The 17,129-nt window shown below is 36.0% G+C and overlaps 2 protein-coding genes across 19 annotated transcripts in view; both read left to right on the plus strand.

Moving 5' to 3' along the window:
* Nucleotides 1-255: 255 nt before the first annotated feature.
* LOC138873662 (uncharacterized) lies at nt 256-879 on the plus strand. Its single transcript, XM_070152141.1, has one exon. The coding sequence runs from the start codon at nt 256-258 to the stop codon at nt 877-879; it is 624 nt and encodes a 207-aa protein (XP_070008242.1).
* A 15,391-nt stretch (nt 880-16,270) lies between these two features.
* Nucleotides 16,271-17,129, plus strand: part of LOC104245192 (uncharacterized) — a 31,999-nt gene continuing 31,140 nt past the window's right edge. For 11 of the 18 annotated variants that reach the window (XM_070167216.1, XM_070167220.1, XM_070167223.1 and 8 more), the window contains exons 1-3: nt 16,440-16,507; nt 16,816-16,907; nt 17,022-17,072. In XM_070167216.1, the coding sequence (XP_070023317.1) occupies nt 16,447-16,507; nt 16,816-16,907; nt 17,022-17,072 (204 nt within the window). In that variant the 5' untranslated portion in view covers nt 16,440-16,446. Of the gene's footprint in view, nt 16,405-16,439; nt 16,508-16,815; nt 16,908-17,021; nt 17,073-17,129 lie in introns of those variants that run through there. The other 7 variants (XR_011404931.1, XR_011404930.1, XR_011404932.1 and 4 more) reach the window with 4 other exon arrangements.

Consider the following 17,129-nt stretch of genomic DNA (forward strand, 5'->3'; position numbering starts at 1 on the left):
GGCCGATCATTTGGCCGAGAACCCGATCGATGAAGAGTATGAGCCACTGAGGACTTATTTTCCTGATGAAGAGGTGATGCATATTGATGAACTAGAACAGGCCGAAAAACCAGGTTGAAAACTTTTCTTTAATAGGGCTGCTAACATGAAAGAAGTCGGAATAGGAGTTGTGCTTATTTCTGAAACAGGGCATCACTATCCTGTTACATCTCAGCTTCAGTTTAATTGCACCAACAATATGGCTGAATACGAGGCATGCATTTTGGGTTTGAGGCTAGCTGCAGACATGAATGTCCGGGAAGTTCTGGTCTTGGGATACTCGGATTTTCTGGTGCACCAAATTCAAGGAGAATGGGAAACGCGAGATCTGAAGCTCATACCAAACCGACAATGTTGCATGATCTTTTTCAACGGTTTAGGTCAGTGGAGTTCAGTCATATTCCAAGGGTCCATAATGAGGTCGCCGATGCTTTGGCTACCCTAGCGTCAATGTTGCACCATCCGGACAAAGCCTATGTTGATCCTTTGCACATTCAAGTGCGAGATCAACATGCTTACTGCAACATGATTGAAGAGGAATTTGATGGCGAACTGTGGATCCATGATATCAAGGAATACATCAGAATGGGGATATACCCGGTACAAGCCACGGGGGATCAAAAGAGAACAATTCGATGGTTGGCAAGCGGATGTCTATTGAGTGGAGGAGTTTTGTATAAAAGAACACCAGACCTGGGATTGTTAAGATGCATAGATGCTAGACAAGCTACGTCTGTCATGTCCGAAGTACATTCAGGAGTCTACGGACCACATATTAGCGGATATGTGTTGGCAAAGAAAATTCTCCGAGCAGGTTATTATTGGCTCACCATGGAGTGAGATTGTATTAGTTTTGTGTGCAAATGTCATCAGTGCCAGATACACGGAGATTTGATTCATTCTCCGCCATCGGAATTACACACAATGTCAGCGCCATAGCCCTTCGTCGCTTGGGGCATGGATATCATTGGACCAATTGAGCCAGCAGCATCCAACGAGCATAGGTTCATTCTGGTAGCCATTGATTATTTCACCAAATGGGTTGAGGCCAAAACTTTCAAGTCTGTGACCAAGAAAGCAGTGGTCGATTTTGTTCACTCACATATCATCTGTCGATTTGGAATCCCGAAGGTGATCATCACAGATAACGGTGCTAATCTTAACAGCAATTTGATGAAAGAGGTATGTCAACAGTTTAAGATTACACACCGCAATTCTACCCCATATCGTCCCAAGGCGAATGGAGCAGTTGAGGCAGCCAACAAAAACATAAAGAAAATACTTCGGAAAATGGTGGAAGGTTCTAGGAAATGGCACGAAAAATTACCATTTGCATTGCTAGGTTATCGCACTACTGTCCGTACTTTGGTAGGTGCAACTCCTTATTTGTTGGTATATGGAACTGAAGCAGTAATACCGACGGAAGTTGAAATCCCATCCCTTCGGATTGTCGCTGAAGCTGAGATTGATAATGATGAATGGGTCAAAACACGTTTGGAGCAGTTGAACTTGATTGACGAAAAGAGATTGGCAGTTGTGTGCCATGTCCAGTTATATCAAAAGAGAATGGCAAGAGCATACAACAAAAAGGTGCGGCCCTGGAAATTTAAAGTGGGTCAGCAAGTGCTAAAACGCATCCTTCCACATCAGGTTGAAGCAAAAGGCAAGTTCGCCCCGAATTGGAAAGGGCCATTTATTGTAACCAGAGTATTGTCCAATGGTGCTTTATGTTTAACAGATATCGAAGGAAAATGCATAGACATGGCTATCAATTCTTATGCAGTAAAAAGATATTATGTATAATTTCTTTGGTATAATTGTTAATTGTTTGTATTTGGCATTATTTCGAAGATTGAAATGACGAAGGCAATTTGTTCTACTATCTAAAAACTTTACCCTTTGTTCCCCTTTTTGAGCCTTATTTATTTCTTTCATACCCCTCTTTTGGAATCAATAACGAAAAAGAGAGAAGAGAAAGAAAAGAAAAAGAGAAAAGAAAAGAAGTGAAAAATATAACAACAAGGAAATTCAGGTGTGAACTACATTTGACCTAATCCCTGTTAAGGGTAGGTAGGCAGTTTTACGGCTCGGTAAAAGTGATATAAAATATCCAAAGATTCCCAAACAAGAAACTGGGGCAGAGGTTGTATTTGTAATAAGAAATGTGATTCCAAAAGTTGTAATTTTAAACTCATGACAAATTATTTTGAGCCTTTGATACCCTTTCTTTTTAATCCCATCCAAAAGTCTACATTACGGTCCAAAGAAAGACATTTTGATCAGTTTTCTAGAGATGACAAGTCTAGCAAATAGGGTGATTCATATCAGGGTAGTACTCCAGTCCAAGTAGGGAAATTAGTGAAAATGAGAGAGCCTTATTGATGAAAACCTTCACTGGCATCATAAGGCAACAGAAGTTGAGAGAAATAAAATGAGTCTTATTGGTGAAAACCTTCACAGGCACCATAAGACGACGGAAGTTGCGAGAAATAAAATGAGAGAGTCTTGTTGGTGAAAACCTTCACAGGCACCATAAGGCGACGGGAGTTGAGAGAAACGAGAGAGTCTTATTAGTGAAAACCCCCGAAGGGCACTATAAGGCGACAATGAATTAAAGGGGGCAAACAAGATAAGCTTGATAGAAAGGATCCGCCGAGACATCAAATAAAATAAAGATGTTGTTTCGGCAAAAGAAGATGGGTTGCGGGACCTTTGAAATGCGAAGTAGGGATATCAGAAAGATTGATTGATGTAAATAGACTGGATTAATTAGTCCGAAAATGCACGACATGACCATTGGGATCGATTATACCATTCAGATAAGTTATTTTCTCTTCAAACAATTGCTCAGAAAGATTTTTTTTGTTCTATATTTCGAAGTCATCATTTTCCATTTCTTTTTTGGTCAGTAGTAGTTTGTTTTTAAGAAGGATTTTCAAAGCCAACTACCAGTTGCCAACATGGTGCAAGGTAAATGGGGATAAGATAGGCGAGGATAATGTGACGGGACTAGAAAGACGTCGTTGTAAGGCCAAATGATGGATTGGTCTACGTTTTCGGGGACAGTATGGAGCAAAGGTGGAAAACAACGGTTGAGAGGTTGGTGAATACAGAATCATCAAGAAGGTCGGAAGTTATCAGCCAAGTTTCAAGATGGTCGAACAATGCAGATCATGGAAAAGAGCGAAAGGGAAAACCGTCCTCAGCAGGAGCATCCTCACGTTTTAAACTAACAAATTCTCTTTGATTTTAAGTAGGGACAGGAAATGTTATTGATGACAGAAAGACATGCCACAAGAAAGATTATCGAACTAGGGCAGAAAATTTCTTTCGTTTTGAAAATTTTCTGGAAGTCAGGTACCCACTTGGGGAAGAAGGAAGATAATACAAGTTTGGTGAAAAGCGGTATCCTCAGCAGTTTTCGAAAGAAGGCAAAACAAATTTTAAAGAAAGCAATTTCAGGAGGAAGATGACACAAGCTTTAAGGGAAGTAGTCTTTGAAGGAGGAAAATAACATATTTTTTTAATAAAACACCGGTGTTATCCACAACAGTTTTCAGAGGAATGAAACACCAGTTTTGAGGGAAGCAGTTCTGAAAGAAGATAATTCAAGTTAGAAGGAAAATAGTTCAGGAGGCAGGAAGGAACAACGACAATAGAACGTATTTTTAAGAAGTTGTTGAAGTCAGGAGCCCGCATGGAGAATGGAGGTATTATATTTTTAAGTTGTAGTCGAAGTCCGGAGCCCGCCTGGAGAATGGAGGTATTACATTTCGAAGAAGTTTTTGAAGTCGGGAGTCCGCCTGGAGAATGGAGGTGTTATATTTTTAAGTTGTAGTCGAAGTCAGGAGCCCGCCTGGAGAATGAAGGTATTACATTTCGAAGAAGTTTTTGAAGTCAGGAGACCGCCTGGAGAATGGAGGTGTTATATTTTTAAGTTGTAGTCGAAGTTAGGAGCCCGCCTGGAGAATGGAGGTATTACATTTCGAAGAAGTTTTTGAAGTCAGGAGCCCACCTGGAGAATGGAGGTTGTTATATTTTTCAAGTTGTAGTCGAAGTCAGGAGCCCTCCTGGAGAATGGATGTGTTATATTTTTAAGAAGTTATTGAAGTCAGGAGCCCGCCTGGAGAATGGAGGTGTTATATTTTTAAGAAGTTGTTGAAGTCAGGAGCCCGCCTGGAGAATGGAGGTGTTATATTTTAAGGTTTATTGAAGTCAGGAGCCCGCCTGAAGAATGGAAGTATTATATTGTTAAGTCATAACAGAAGTCAGGATCCCGCTCGGAGAGCGGAGGGTTGCAACAAAGATCCCCAGCATAAATTAAAGTTCAGAAGTCGGAAGGAAGGCAACACTAGTCAGAAGAAGGCAGTTCAAGCTTCAAAGGAAAATAATTCGAAGCTCACAAGAAGGAAATAAGCAGTTCAAATTCGACAATCAAGAGAAGACTACGAGTCAAGATAGAAAGAAAGAAACGTCAGAGGAAACACCAGTTAGCAAGACATCAAAGCAATAAGAGACATAAGAGCAAGACTGAAGATCTAGATAAGATTTTGTAATTCATAGACTATAGTTTAGTCTAGCTTCTTGTTTTCTTTTAGCATAGTGTAATAAGGAGGTCAGTAAGTAGCGACAGCAACAACAACAACAGTAACAGTAAAACCACAGCTCCGTGGTAGTCCCAGCTACCAAAACTTCCCGAACTACATTGACCTGATTCCCTTTTAGCCAGGGATATGTAGGAAACCTTTAAAGCAGAGGTTTGGTCGAATCTTTCAAAAAATGCTTTACACGGAGTAACCAAACGGGCAAAAATCGCTCATACCCGCTTACTTTATCTTTGCACGAAAACTCTTCGTGTTTCCGGACAAAGAGGGGCAGCTGTGAGCACGAGATTTTTGCCCTATGAGAACTACTCCCAAAAATTCAAAATAAAATAATTTGCCTTTGTGTGCAATTTGGAGAATTCGCGTGGCATTTTTTGGATTTTTGTCTATGAATGTTTATTCTATTTTAATTAATGAAAAATACAAAAAATATATGTGTTGCATTTGCATTTACAATTTAGGAATAATTAAACAGTGATTTGTTTCACGAAATTGAAAATCGAAAAAAATAACGTACTTCGCATTTTTAGGGTTTAATGTCAAATTGTGTGATTATTTTTGTATTTAATTTTGTGTGATAATTATTATTAAGGGTTAATTAGTATTTTTTAAGTTAATTTTGGCTTTACAATTTATTTTAGAATTTTGGTAATTAGGAATCAAAAAGAAAATAAAAGAAAAAGAAGAAACAAGAGAAGAAAAGTTTAAAAATCGGACTGGGCTACTTTTAAAAGAAAGGTTCAGGCCCAATGTCACACCCCAACCCAGGCCCAAACCGGCTGGTCTCAGAGACGGCCAAACCGACATCGTTCTCTGATGCCCAATCTGGGCCGTTGATATGACTTGATCCAACAGTCCAGATCACCCCATCCCATAACCCGTTTCTAGCCTGACCCGCTTACCCCGAACCATACCCGCCCCAGCTAAGCCTAAACGACCCCGTTTGGTTTAAGCGACTTAATCTGGACCGTTGGTTCCCATCATCCAACGGCCCAGATTAATCAATTAATTTTCAATATACCAAAAACCCCCAAACCCCTTTCACCCGCCTCATTTTTCACTCCTTCGTCTCCAAGTCAGAGACCAAACGACCCCCTGAAACCCTAGCCGCCCTCATGCCCCTTCACCTGAAACCCGGTGGCAACAACGCCGCCGGCCACCCAAATAATACCCCTGAACCTTCTAGCCACCCTCTCCACGAATCCATGTTCCGTTTACTTCGAATCTCAACGGAACTCTTCGAATCTTCAATCGAAGATCGTCCAAAAAACCTCACCTCCTCCGATTAACCCCAAACTTACACCACTAAGCCACCTGACCTCCCTTGTTCCCAAATCACCCCTGCTTTTGTTTGAATCCCATTAGAACTAGTCGAATCTTAAATCGACTAACAAACCCTAAAAAGACCAAGACTGGAACCTGTCCAAAATTAGGAGAGTTTTGAGGTTGTTAATCGACCTTAGTCGAGTATTCTCAGTCGAGAACACTCGATTAAGGTCCATTTTTTGCCTCATAAGTTCAAGTCGGAATTACGAAGGTCAATGAGAACGGAGTTCATTTGGTTTCTGATTTTGAGGTATTTCTCCTCTTTTCCTTTTTTTTTTTTTTTGTTGTTTGTTGTTTGCCTAATTAGGTTTCATTGCTATGTTTGTCAATTACTTCTTCCCCCTCTTTCGGACCTTTTTCTGGTCCAAATTTTCATCACTGTATTAATTGGATTTTATAGTTAATTGGATTTAGTTGAAATCGCTCGAACCCCTGTCTGTTTGGTTTCACTCTGGATTAGTTTCTTCTTTACATTGTTGAGTATTTCGAGTTAGGCAAGTTCAGTGAGTGATTGTATAAAACTGTGATCATTTGATATTACTGTTAGTTCAAATTGTCTTATTATGTTATGTTTGATTCTTTCCTCTCCGTTGCCAATCAGTTTGTTGCATATGAATTCATGATATTACAATGTTTCATTCTTTTTTGTCTAGGTTTGGTTTAGAATTGTGAGTGTAGTCAGTTATTCCCATATACATGTGTATCTTAGCAGTTTAATATCAGTTTGTTATTTGATCTAATCTGTGTAGATTGAGTTGCTGTTTGATTTTGATTAAGGAAATTGGTTATAGCTGATGAGGTACATGGGATGGGACTAGGACAGTAAATCACAGTAATTTCATGGGGTAATTTGGGATTCAAATTTGGCAAATGGTCTTGCTAGTGGGCTGTCAGTAAAGTACTTAATTAACCATTAATCTAATGTATTAGTGGGGAACAAAACATAATGGTATGGGGAGGTTTAAAAGGCATTGATTAAAATATGTTGCCCATACCTGCTTGAACTTTAAATAAAGAAAAGGGTTAATGGGGAAGAAAACATACTCTAGTGGAGTACTAAAGGTATCATGGACAAAATTAGTTTCTTAAATCTGCCTAGTGTTCTTACGGGCTGGCAGGGTCAGTGTTTGGGTATAAAAGGAGGAGTCCGGGATCAGTCTAGGGGAGGACATTTTGGAGAGAACATTGAAAAGAGGATCCATTTCTTAGAGCTGGAAAACACTTTATGAAAATACTAAAGGAAATCAGTTCTTCAGGCAGTCTTTAGGGAGCTTTTTGAGAGTTTTTTCTTTAGTTTCCAGTTCTGGACAGATTTGGAGAACTGAAGGAGTTTTCAGGCAATCTTACACAGCGTTTTGAAAGCTGAAACATTCAGTTTTTCTTTGAGATTTTAGAGAGCATTTCTTTGAGAGTTTTCCTGAGAGCTTGAACATCATCATTCTGAGAGTTGAAAAAAAAGAGAATACAAGCTGACACCGTCTCATTGAAGTTTTGGTCCATTTTTGGTTTAATTTAAGTTCGGTTGAGTTGATTTGAGTGTTGATTGTTGTTGTGGAGTCTTACAAATCTGTTCGTGCGTTGGTTTGGGTGTGTTTCTAATTCAGAACTGGTACTGTTGTGGTATTGCTGTTGTAATTGCTGTTGTATTGCTGTTGCTGACCATTCCTTTCTCGTATTTCAACTTCCAGGTACACAACTGTAACTTTGGCATTTGTAAGCTGAAAACATGAAGTTTGAATATACGTGAAGAGTTGAAATTCTGCTTTGGTTTCTATATGACTTGGGTATTTAAATTCTTCAGTCACTGATGATAGGTAGAGCCCTGTTAGTATGTAGTAAGTGGACTGAAATGGAGTTGTATGAGAGATTTTTTTAAATATAGTTCATACTGAAACATGTTATCAGCTGGTAACTGATTCCTGTAGTTAAAAATGAGCTTGTTGGACTGTTAAATTAATCTGGACTGTGACTGTTAGATTACTGGATCGTTGGATTATGTTCGACTAGTTCTGAATATCAGTCTTTTTATGCCAATTGCTAATTCAGGAAAAATACTACATCAATTGAAAGGAAAAGGAAAGTGTAAATTGTAAATAGTATTGGAATTTGGTTAAAGCATTGACTGTAGGCATTAGCTATAGTTAGTTTAGCGTGTTTGTTCAGTTTAAACACTTAAAGCTAGAAAATAACTGGAGTTAGCATTCTATTTTGGAACTTGTGGTATTGTGCTTGCATTAATGGCCGTTGTTCAAATTGGTAATAACAGTCATGTAAATGTCGAACTAGATGTTAGTATGGCAGTGGCATAAGACGTTGGCTGATCCGTTAGTTAAAAACAAAGTTGGAGTGTCAATTGCATGTTTTGGAAATACAAAATCATTTTGCGAGTTGCTTACCTGCTTTCAGTGCATTATTAATTCGTTCTAATTACAATAGGTAATGAATTAGTGAATTAGTATTAAACTAGTGGCTTAGAAACTTCATTCAGGATCGTTTAAGTTAATATGAGCAGTCTGGGCTATACTGTTGCCCAATTGTATGGATCATTCAAATTTGGTAACAAACCCACCTCCCTTTAAGCCACTAATATGCTTGCTAGCCCGATGCTTTGATCAAAGGCCCCAAAACTGGGCATTTTTTTAAACGCGCAGGTTTTTAAATATAGTAGTTCATAAATTAACTAAGTTTTTTATTATTATTTAGAGACAATAAAACTAAATAGAAAATCGTAGTTTACTTTAGGTTTTCCTTTAATAATAAAACGAGACGAGCCTCGCCAAATAAAAAATACAAAGATCGCGGGGCCCTCGTTAAATGTATATATTAAAACACTTAGATTTCGGGACGGGCCGTTTAGCGAATTTCACGATTTTTCCCAAAATAATAACGTGCTAGCCACTTTAGGCGCGCTTTTAATAATTTACTTTCTTAAACTCGGGTGCACATTTATGTGACCCAAATCCAAATTTCAACGGAGTCGAAATGTGTCAATAACCACAGGTGCGTTGATGTAACGTGGTTCGAGATGTGTTTTCACGACGTTGCAATTCTCGTTAAAAATAATAATAATAAAAGCAGTAAAAGTAAAATTTGCACACAGGTTCAACATGTATAAAAATCAGATAAATGAGTCGAATATGACAGTTGAGAGACCGTGCTATTTTCCGGGTTAACAGAATTCCTTATCCGGATTTCTGGTTCGCGGACTGTAATACAGAGTCATTCTTTTCCTCGATTAGGGATTAAACCGGTGACTTGGGACACCATAAATCTCCCAAGTGGCGACTCTAAAATAAATAAACAAATCCCGTTTCGATTGTCCTTTAATTGGAAAAACTCTCTCTATGCCCCTGAGGGCGCATATAGAAAGGAGGTGCGACACATGTTATGTAAATAACAGGGATTCCATAAAATTAATCGAGATATGCACAAACTAACTTGAATACTTATACAACAAGTAAAAAAATAAAATCCTAAAATTCCTATCATAAAAAAATGGGAAAACAACTTTTTCAAGAAGGACTCGAAGGTTCTTCAATTGCTAAAATTCTAAACTAAATAAAAGAGAAAAGATAACTTTTCAAGAAGCAGCGAAAGTTGTTTACACCTCCAAATTTGCTTTAAATATCAAATTCTCCCCTCAACTTTGAACAATAGACATTATATTTATTAATTTAATGTTTAAACCTTTTATTTTATACACAAAACATAATTTTTAATATATTATTAATTGAGAGCAGGATACACGTGCAACTGTGCGTATCCTAACACTAGTTATTATATTAAAAGCACAAAGGTCCTTAGCGAAATATCGTTCGCCTTTTTTATCCTTTTAAATTAGAGTTCTTACCGGATAAAATAGTCATTTAATAATTTTTCCTAATATTTAGGATATTAAAAACAACTAAAATTATAATTACTAAATTTTTCCTTATTTGAACTAGGTAAAAAGTCCTAAATTTAGCACTTTAAAATCAAATAAGATTTTAATTACTTTATAAGAATTCTTTTTTTATTTGAAGTATGTTATAACAAACTATATTTACGGCTAATCCTCCTTTAGGGCTTTGGAGTCAATTACGATATTAGCCAACATAAACTTTGTCGATAGTATGGTTTTATTTTGCTAAACATTCTTAGACAGGAACCATGACATATTTATGTTTATTTACTTGGATTTTAGTTAAGCTTAATGATTTTATTATATCTTTAAGAGTCAATTTTCTTATCTTTTACTTTGTGGAGCATTCATAATTCATGATTAATTGTTGCTTCAATTTGGAAAAAAAAAGTCTGTGTTTTGGATTACTATTTTTTTTCTTTTTTACTTTGCCATATCAATACTTTGATATGTTTGTTTGCTTATTAGTGTTTTTTGCTTCTGTTATTCATCTCCATATCAAACTATGTTTTGGATTACTAATTTGACAAAGTTTGTTTGCTTATCAGTTGTCCAAGGTAAAGTGGAAGCAAAGAAGGCGGCTTACCTGCGGTTAGTAGGGAGCACTGACGAGGAGGAGAAAAGAGAGTACAGTGAAAGGTATAAAATAGCTAGGAAAGAGGCGAAGATGGCAGTGACGGAGGCTAAGACGACAACTTTTGCTCGTCTGTATGAGGAACTAAGGAACAAAGGTGGGGAGAAGAAGTTATTCCGACTCGCTAAGGCGAGAGAGAGGACAACTCGGGATCTGGACCAAGTGAGGTGCATAAAAGATGATGACGGCAAAGTTTTGATGGGAGATGACCAGATTAAGAGGAGGTGGCAGACCTACTTTCATAAACTTCTAAGTGAAGAAGGGGATCAGGATATTATACTTGGGGAATCGAGGAATGCCGACAGTCACCATGAAGTAAGTAATTGTAGGGACATTGAGATCGATGAAGTCATGGAGGCAATGCGTAAGATGAGAAGGGGCAGAGCTACCGGGCCAGACGAAATTCCGGTTGAACTATGGAGGTGTGTGGATAGAGCAGGCTTGGAATGACTTACTAGATTGTTTAGTGTTATATTCAAGTCTAATAGGATGCCTGAAGAGTGGAGGTGGAGTACAATGGTTCCGTTGTATAAGAACAAGGGTGATGTCCAGAGCTGTAACAACTATAGGGGCATCAAATTACTAAGTCATACCATGAAAGTTTGGGAGAGAGTGGTAGAAATGAGAGTGCGAAGGATGATGTCTATTTCAGACAACTAGTTCGGGTTCATGCCGGGGCAATCTACCACAGAAGCTATCCACCTTATTAGGAGGATGGTGGAACAGTATAAGGATAGGAAGAAGAATCTCCACATGGTGTTTATTGATCTGGAGAAAGCGTACGATAGGGTTCCTAGGGAGGTCTTATGGAGATGCTTAGAAGATAAAGGGGTCCCGGTTGACTATATTAGGGTGATTAAAGACATGTATGTTGGAGCTAAGACTCGGGTTAGGACAGTAGGAGGAGACTCTAAACGCTTTCCAGTTATTACGGGGTTGCACCAAGGGTTTGCGCTCAGCTCATTCCTATTTGCCCTGGTGATGGATGCACTGACTCATCATATTCAAGGGGAGGTGCCATGGTGCATGCTATTTGCTGATGACATTATTCTAATTGAAGAGACACGAGGCGGCGTCAACGAGAGGCTAGAGATTTAGAGACATGCTCTTGAGTCTAAAGGTTTCAAGTTGAGCAGGACGAAGACGGAATACCTCGAGTGCAAATTTGGGGTTGAGCCGATGGAAGCGGGAGTTGAAGTGAGGCTTGACTCTCAAGTCATTCCCAAGAGGGGTAGTTTCAAGTACCTTGGATCGGTTATTCGGGGGATCAGGGAGATTGATGAGGATGTCACACACCGTATAGGGGTGGGGTGGATGAAGTGGAGGTTAGCATCGGGAGTCTTGTGTGACAAGAAAGTGCCACCGTTACTAAAATGTAAGTTTTATAGAGCAGTGGTTAGGCCTGCCATGTTATATGGAACTGAATGTTGGCCGGTAAAGAACTCACACATCCAAAAGATGAAAGTACAAAGATGAGGATGTTGAGGTGGATGTGCGGGCATACAAGGATGAATAAGATTAGGAATGAAGATATTCGAGAAAAGGTGGGCGTGGCCCCCATGGAGGACAAGATGCGGGAAGTAAGACTCAGATGGTTCGGGCACATTCAGAGGAGGAGCACTGATGCACCGGTGAGAAAGTGTGAGCGACTGGCTGTAGTGGACACGCGGAGAGGTAGAGGGCGACCTAAGAGTATTGAGGAGAGGTGATCAGACAGGACATGACGTGACTTAGGATTACTGAGGACATGGCCCTTGACAGGGAATTATGGAGGTCGAGCATTAAGGTTGTAGGTTAGGGGAAAACTGTGAATATTTCTACAGTACAATAGAGTGAGACTAGCCAGTTAGGAGTTAGACTAAGAATGCCATTGGTCGTCTATTGATGCAGGGCTTTACCTGCTAATTTTTACTATACCAGCCATCTATTTCGTATTTCGTATTCTGTATTTCATATCTCTTATAAAGCTGTTATTTTATTATACATTTTTATGGTACTAATATATCGTCTCCTGTTGCTTTTTTGAGCCGAGGGTCTCCTGGAAACAGCCTCTCTACCCTTCGGGGTAGGGGTAAGGTCTGCGTACATATTACCCTACCCAGACCCCACTTGTGGGATTATACTGAGTCGTTGTTGTTGTTGTTGTTGTTGTTGTTGTTGTTGTTGTTGTATTCATCTCCTTTTATGTTTTTAATTTGGTATTGTCTAATTCTTCTGCTTTTTTCTTCCAATTTTAGGTTGTGGTATCATGTATTAGAAGCTTTTGGACCTAAAACAACAAAGTATATTGAGATAACACAATAATGAGTAAAATTTTATTTATGTAAATTATTTACTTATTTGAATTGTGTGAAATAACTATAACTCTTTATTCTAATTCTTGCGTAAAAAATTAAAATATTTAATTCAATCTACTATTTATTATGATTTAGTGATTTGAATTGATGTTCTTATGATTTTTTTTAAAAACAAGCATTATTAAGTAAAAATATATTATTATTTTTAGCTGGTTAAAATTTATTTATTTTCGTAAGTCGGATAAGAGATGACAGTTGCACTGCTAAATCTTCATGAACTGGTCCACGAAATAAAAAAGGAATTTTTACATTCCCATACACTATATGAAACTATATTACCCTCCTTACTCAAGTTTTACTATAATTACATTTTATATACCTAATTACCATTTATGTATATTTTAAGAGAATTAATGATAATAATTAGTGTCCTAAAATTACTCTAACATATCTTCCACTCCCCCACATTTCTCTCTCCACATCCCACCCCATCCCCCACGTATCTTGCACAAAAGAGCAGCAATTCCACCATTGGCAACCATTAAAAAACTTTGAAGCTTTTAATTCGAATTTGGATTTTCAAACAATATTGTTTGTTTGAATTGGATGTTGTTGCAAAGAATTGAGAATTATCTCTACGTCTCTCTCTATCTCTCAATTCCAAATTTCAGTAATGTAAAGCAAAGGAAAAGAGAGCAGCAATTCCACCATTGACAGCCATTAAAAAGCTTTGAATTCGAATTTGGGTTTTCAAAAATCATTATTTGTTTGGATTGGGCGTTGTTGCAAATAATTGGGAATATGATTTGGAGTTTATATCTCAATTTTGAGGGGTTTTGGTAAAGATTAGACTTGGTTTTGGCTGAGTTTCAGATTGAAACTCGAAGAAGAAGAAGACATGACATACATTATACTGCAGAAATTGTAGTAAAATTGTAGAAAAAAGTATATTCTGTTGTTTATATATTTTTTTTTATTCATTTAACTATTGTATGAAAGTTGAACAACATTGTATAAAAATTATATTTAAGTTGTATGATATAATAGTTATATATAACTAAGTAGAAATAGTGTATGAAAATTGTAGATAAGTTGTATAATATATAATTAGTTGTATGAAATTTGTTTTTACTATGTATAAATCAGATACGAAATATACAAAAGACATATTGTATAAAATTTGTATTTAAGTTGTATGTTATTGTAGTTGTATTTAATTGGGTAGAAATAATGTGTGAAAGTTGTAGATAAGTTGTATAATATATAATTAGTTGTATGAAATTTATTTTTACTATGTATAAATCAGATACGAAATATATAAAAGATATATTTTATAAAATTGTATAAAAATTGTATTTGTGTAATAAGAAATAGTGTCAGGAACAGAGAAATCGTTGAATCTGAAGTCGTTTTCATCTATTTTCTTATAAAATTGAAACTACTTTTGTAAACATTTAAAAGGGTGTATTGGTACCGATTTTTGACTTGTTTACTTATAGAGAAAATATGAAGATGTGAACAAACTAATTTTAAGTGTGAAATTGAGGCGCTGCATATTTGCTGATTGGTATTATAATATAATTGGATAATTTATCATGGTTGTGCCATTGCAGACTGTTATCAAATCTGCCAAAACTTATTTAATTGCCAAGTCGAAGAACTGAGACTCTCATTTGATCATCTAATCAAGAGACCAAATTTCCATTTTTGTTTGTATCAAATTCAACGGTAGTACTTCAGTTGGCCAGATAGAAGAAACTTCTATAATTGATTTGATGCAAGAATAATATTATCATCTTCTTGTCAGTTTATTGTCTTTTTCCAATTTTAATTTATAAAGGAATTCCATTGGAAAGATCATTCTTCTCGTGAAATTTGGTGACCGTTTCTCAGTTTTGTGTGAACTCAATTATTCTCACATTAAGGTTTTTGTCTTCCTTTGGTATGGGTGGGATGTAAAACACTTTTTGTACAACTACAAATATCTTGGTGTGAATATTGTCAAGATGAAAATTTATTTAATAACGACAATAGAAATTCAAATGGTTGTAAAGTGCGATAACTTATAATAACAGAGGAGGCAAGCTGCTTGAGGTGTTAAGTAGCCTGATTGAAAGCATTAATAATGGATTGAAAGTCTTATAAGGTGGAATGTATATATTTTGTAAACAAAACTTGTGTAGATAGAGTAATTTACTAAACATGAACATTAAGGGTAATAAAGTTTCAAATAGTGTATAAAAATGAAAAAATAGAAAAATAGGAGTAAAACTTAAGCGAGCACCGAAAGTCCTGAATTATTTTCACGTTCTAAATTGCACTTGAAGAAGACCCAGTTTGTGCCCCCGTATTCATTTTTTCTCCTTTTTTATTTCAACATACTTTTTTTTTCGGTAAGCATACGTTAAGTGTTTATCTCATTTAAGTTGTGATTTTTTATTTATTTATTACCTTTATGATATATATATATTATAAATTTCTTCATGGCTTTAACCATTGCTGGATATGTTATATAATATTCTTAAGAATTTTTCTCTATACTCTTTAACTAATTATTGCCACACTAATTCTACCTTTAACAAATAATTTAATGTCACAGAACTAATATTAAGGTATAGATCAATAATAATAATTTAACTGAAATACCAGCTAGCCACATCGAAAGATATATAAATCGATGAAAAATATTTAATGCCATAAAAATTATAAAAATATTTATTTTTAAAGACTTAAAGTTTCCCTCAAATTGTCGAGCTCAAAAAAGTTGAATTTGAATAACTACCTATTCAAAATATATATTTGCAAGTAAAAATATTATTTTTATTTGTAAAAATAAGAAACAAGGAATATCAATCATAATAGGAAGAATTGCATTAAACTATTCTTAAATGTCTTCATGATGCAAATTTTTTGTCAAAATTTTGTCTCTGAATTCCAACATGAATTTAATTTTGTTACATATGTATGATAAACATGACATTACGATTTAGAGAAAAATTATATTGAACGCCATAAATATAAAATGGAGATTACAGCTGAAAATCAACATTCATCATTTTTATTTTCTTATTTTATAACTCAAGCACATTATTATTTATTTGTTTCTTTAAAATTTTATACTTTTTAGTATAGGATACACGTTATAGCTATGTTTTCAAAAGTACTAGCTTTAGTGGACGTTTGGACATAAGAAGTCTAAAATTCTAAAAAAAAAACGATTTTTTTTTGAGTGAAAATGATATTTGAAAATTTTAGAGTTGTGTTTGGACATAAATATAATTTTGGGTTATTTTTGAAATTTTGTGAGTGATGATTGAAAATTTTGAAAAATTTATTTTCAAGTAAAAATTAAAAATTTTATGGCCTGATTTAGAGAAAAAGAGTAAAAATTTTCGAAAAAAAGGGGAAAGAATTCTTACGTGCAAACATGCTCTTAATATTGACCATTCTGCAAATGGCCCGAAAACAAGCAAATGGACCCAAATTCGATCTTCTTTTATTTTTAATTTTTTCAGCTCGAACTGCTTTCAGCTTTGAAATTTTGCTTTCTGTCGCCTTCTGCAGCGATCTCATCACGTTTTATTTATCTGACGCAATTAAATTGTACGTTTCTCTTTTTTACCTCGCATGATTCTCCCTCTAAATATGTTTTCATTTCTTTCTATAAATATAATCAGACAAATACATCCTTTCTTTGATATCAATGGTAAAACACTTCTGACAGTGTATTGATTATAATGCCGTGCTTGCAATGATTGTTTTTAGTTGTAAAACGCGGAATTAAGGAATTTCTCTTTGTAATCATTGTAACTTTACATGTTAAATGCACGTTTATATATGCTTTTCTAGCTGGAAGTAGTATTGCAGTGGATTATTTATTTCCGTTTTAAGCAGTAAACATAGTTTTATTCTGAAAATCTAATTGATTAATTGGTCTCTTGGGTGTTCGGAGAGATACATAAAATTGGAACAAAATAATTTACTAATTACAAATCATTTTCTTGAAATGTCCAGTGGTTCTGGGAGCACAGTTGAGTGCAATGGATATATCAGATGTATCCTTATTGCAGATTCAGAAGCTAGTCATATTAAAGTTGTTTGAGCTGGTAAGTCTTTGTCTGAAGTACTAGACTTCCAGCAATAGGAAGAAACATAAAATGAGTACTAAGACCAATTAGATTTTGTCAAAATAGAAATTTTAGTGCTATTTGAAAACTTAGAAGTGCAGGAAATCACGAGGAGCGGACTGCATCCAATCAAGAGTTTATCAGGTAATTTATGCATCTGCGTCTTAGGTACTAACACAGAATGTGAGAAAAACTTGAAAT

The sequence above is a fragment of the Nicotiana sylvestris genome, chromosome 1 (genome assembly GCF_000393655.2).
Source record: "Nicotiana sylvestris chromosome 1, ASM39365v2, whole genome shotgun sequence".
In the NCBI taxonomy this organism is placed as follows: domain Eukaryota; kingdom Viridiplantae; phylum Streptophyta; class Magnoliopsida; order Solanales; family Solanaceae; genus Nicotiana; species Nicotiana sylvestris.

What these genes read in the sequence shown, in the direction of transcription:
- LOC138873662 (XM_070152141.1), top strand. Translation starts at nt 256, where the DNA reads ATGCATTTTGGGTTTGAGGCTAGCTGCAGACATGAATGTCCGGGAAGT.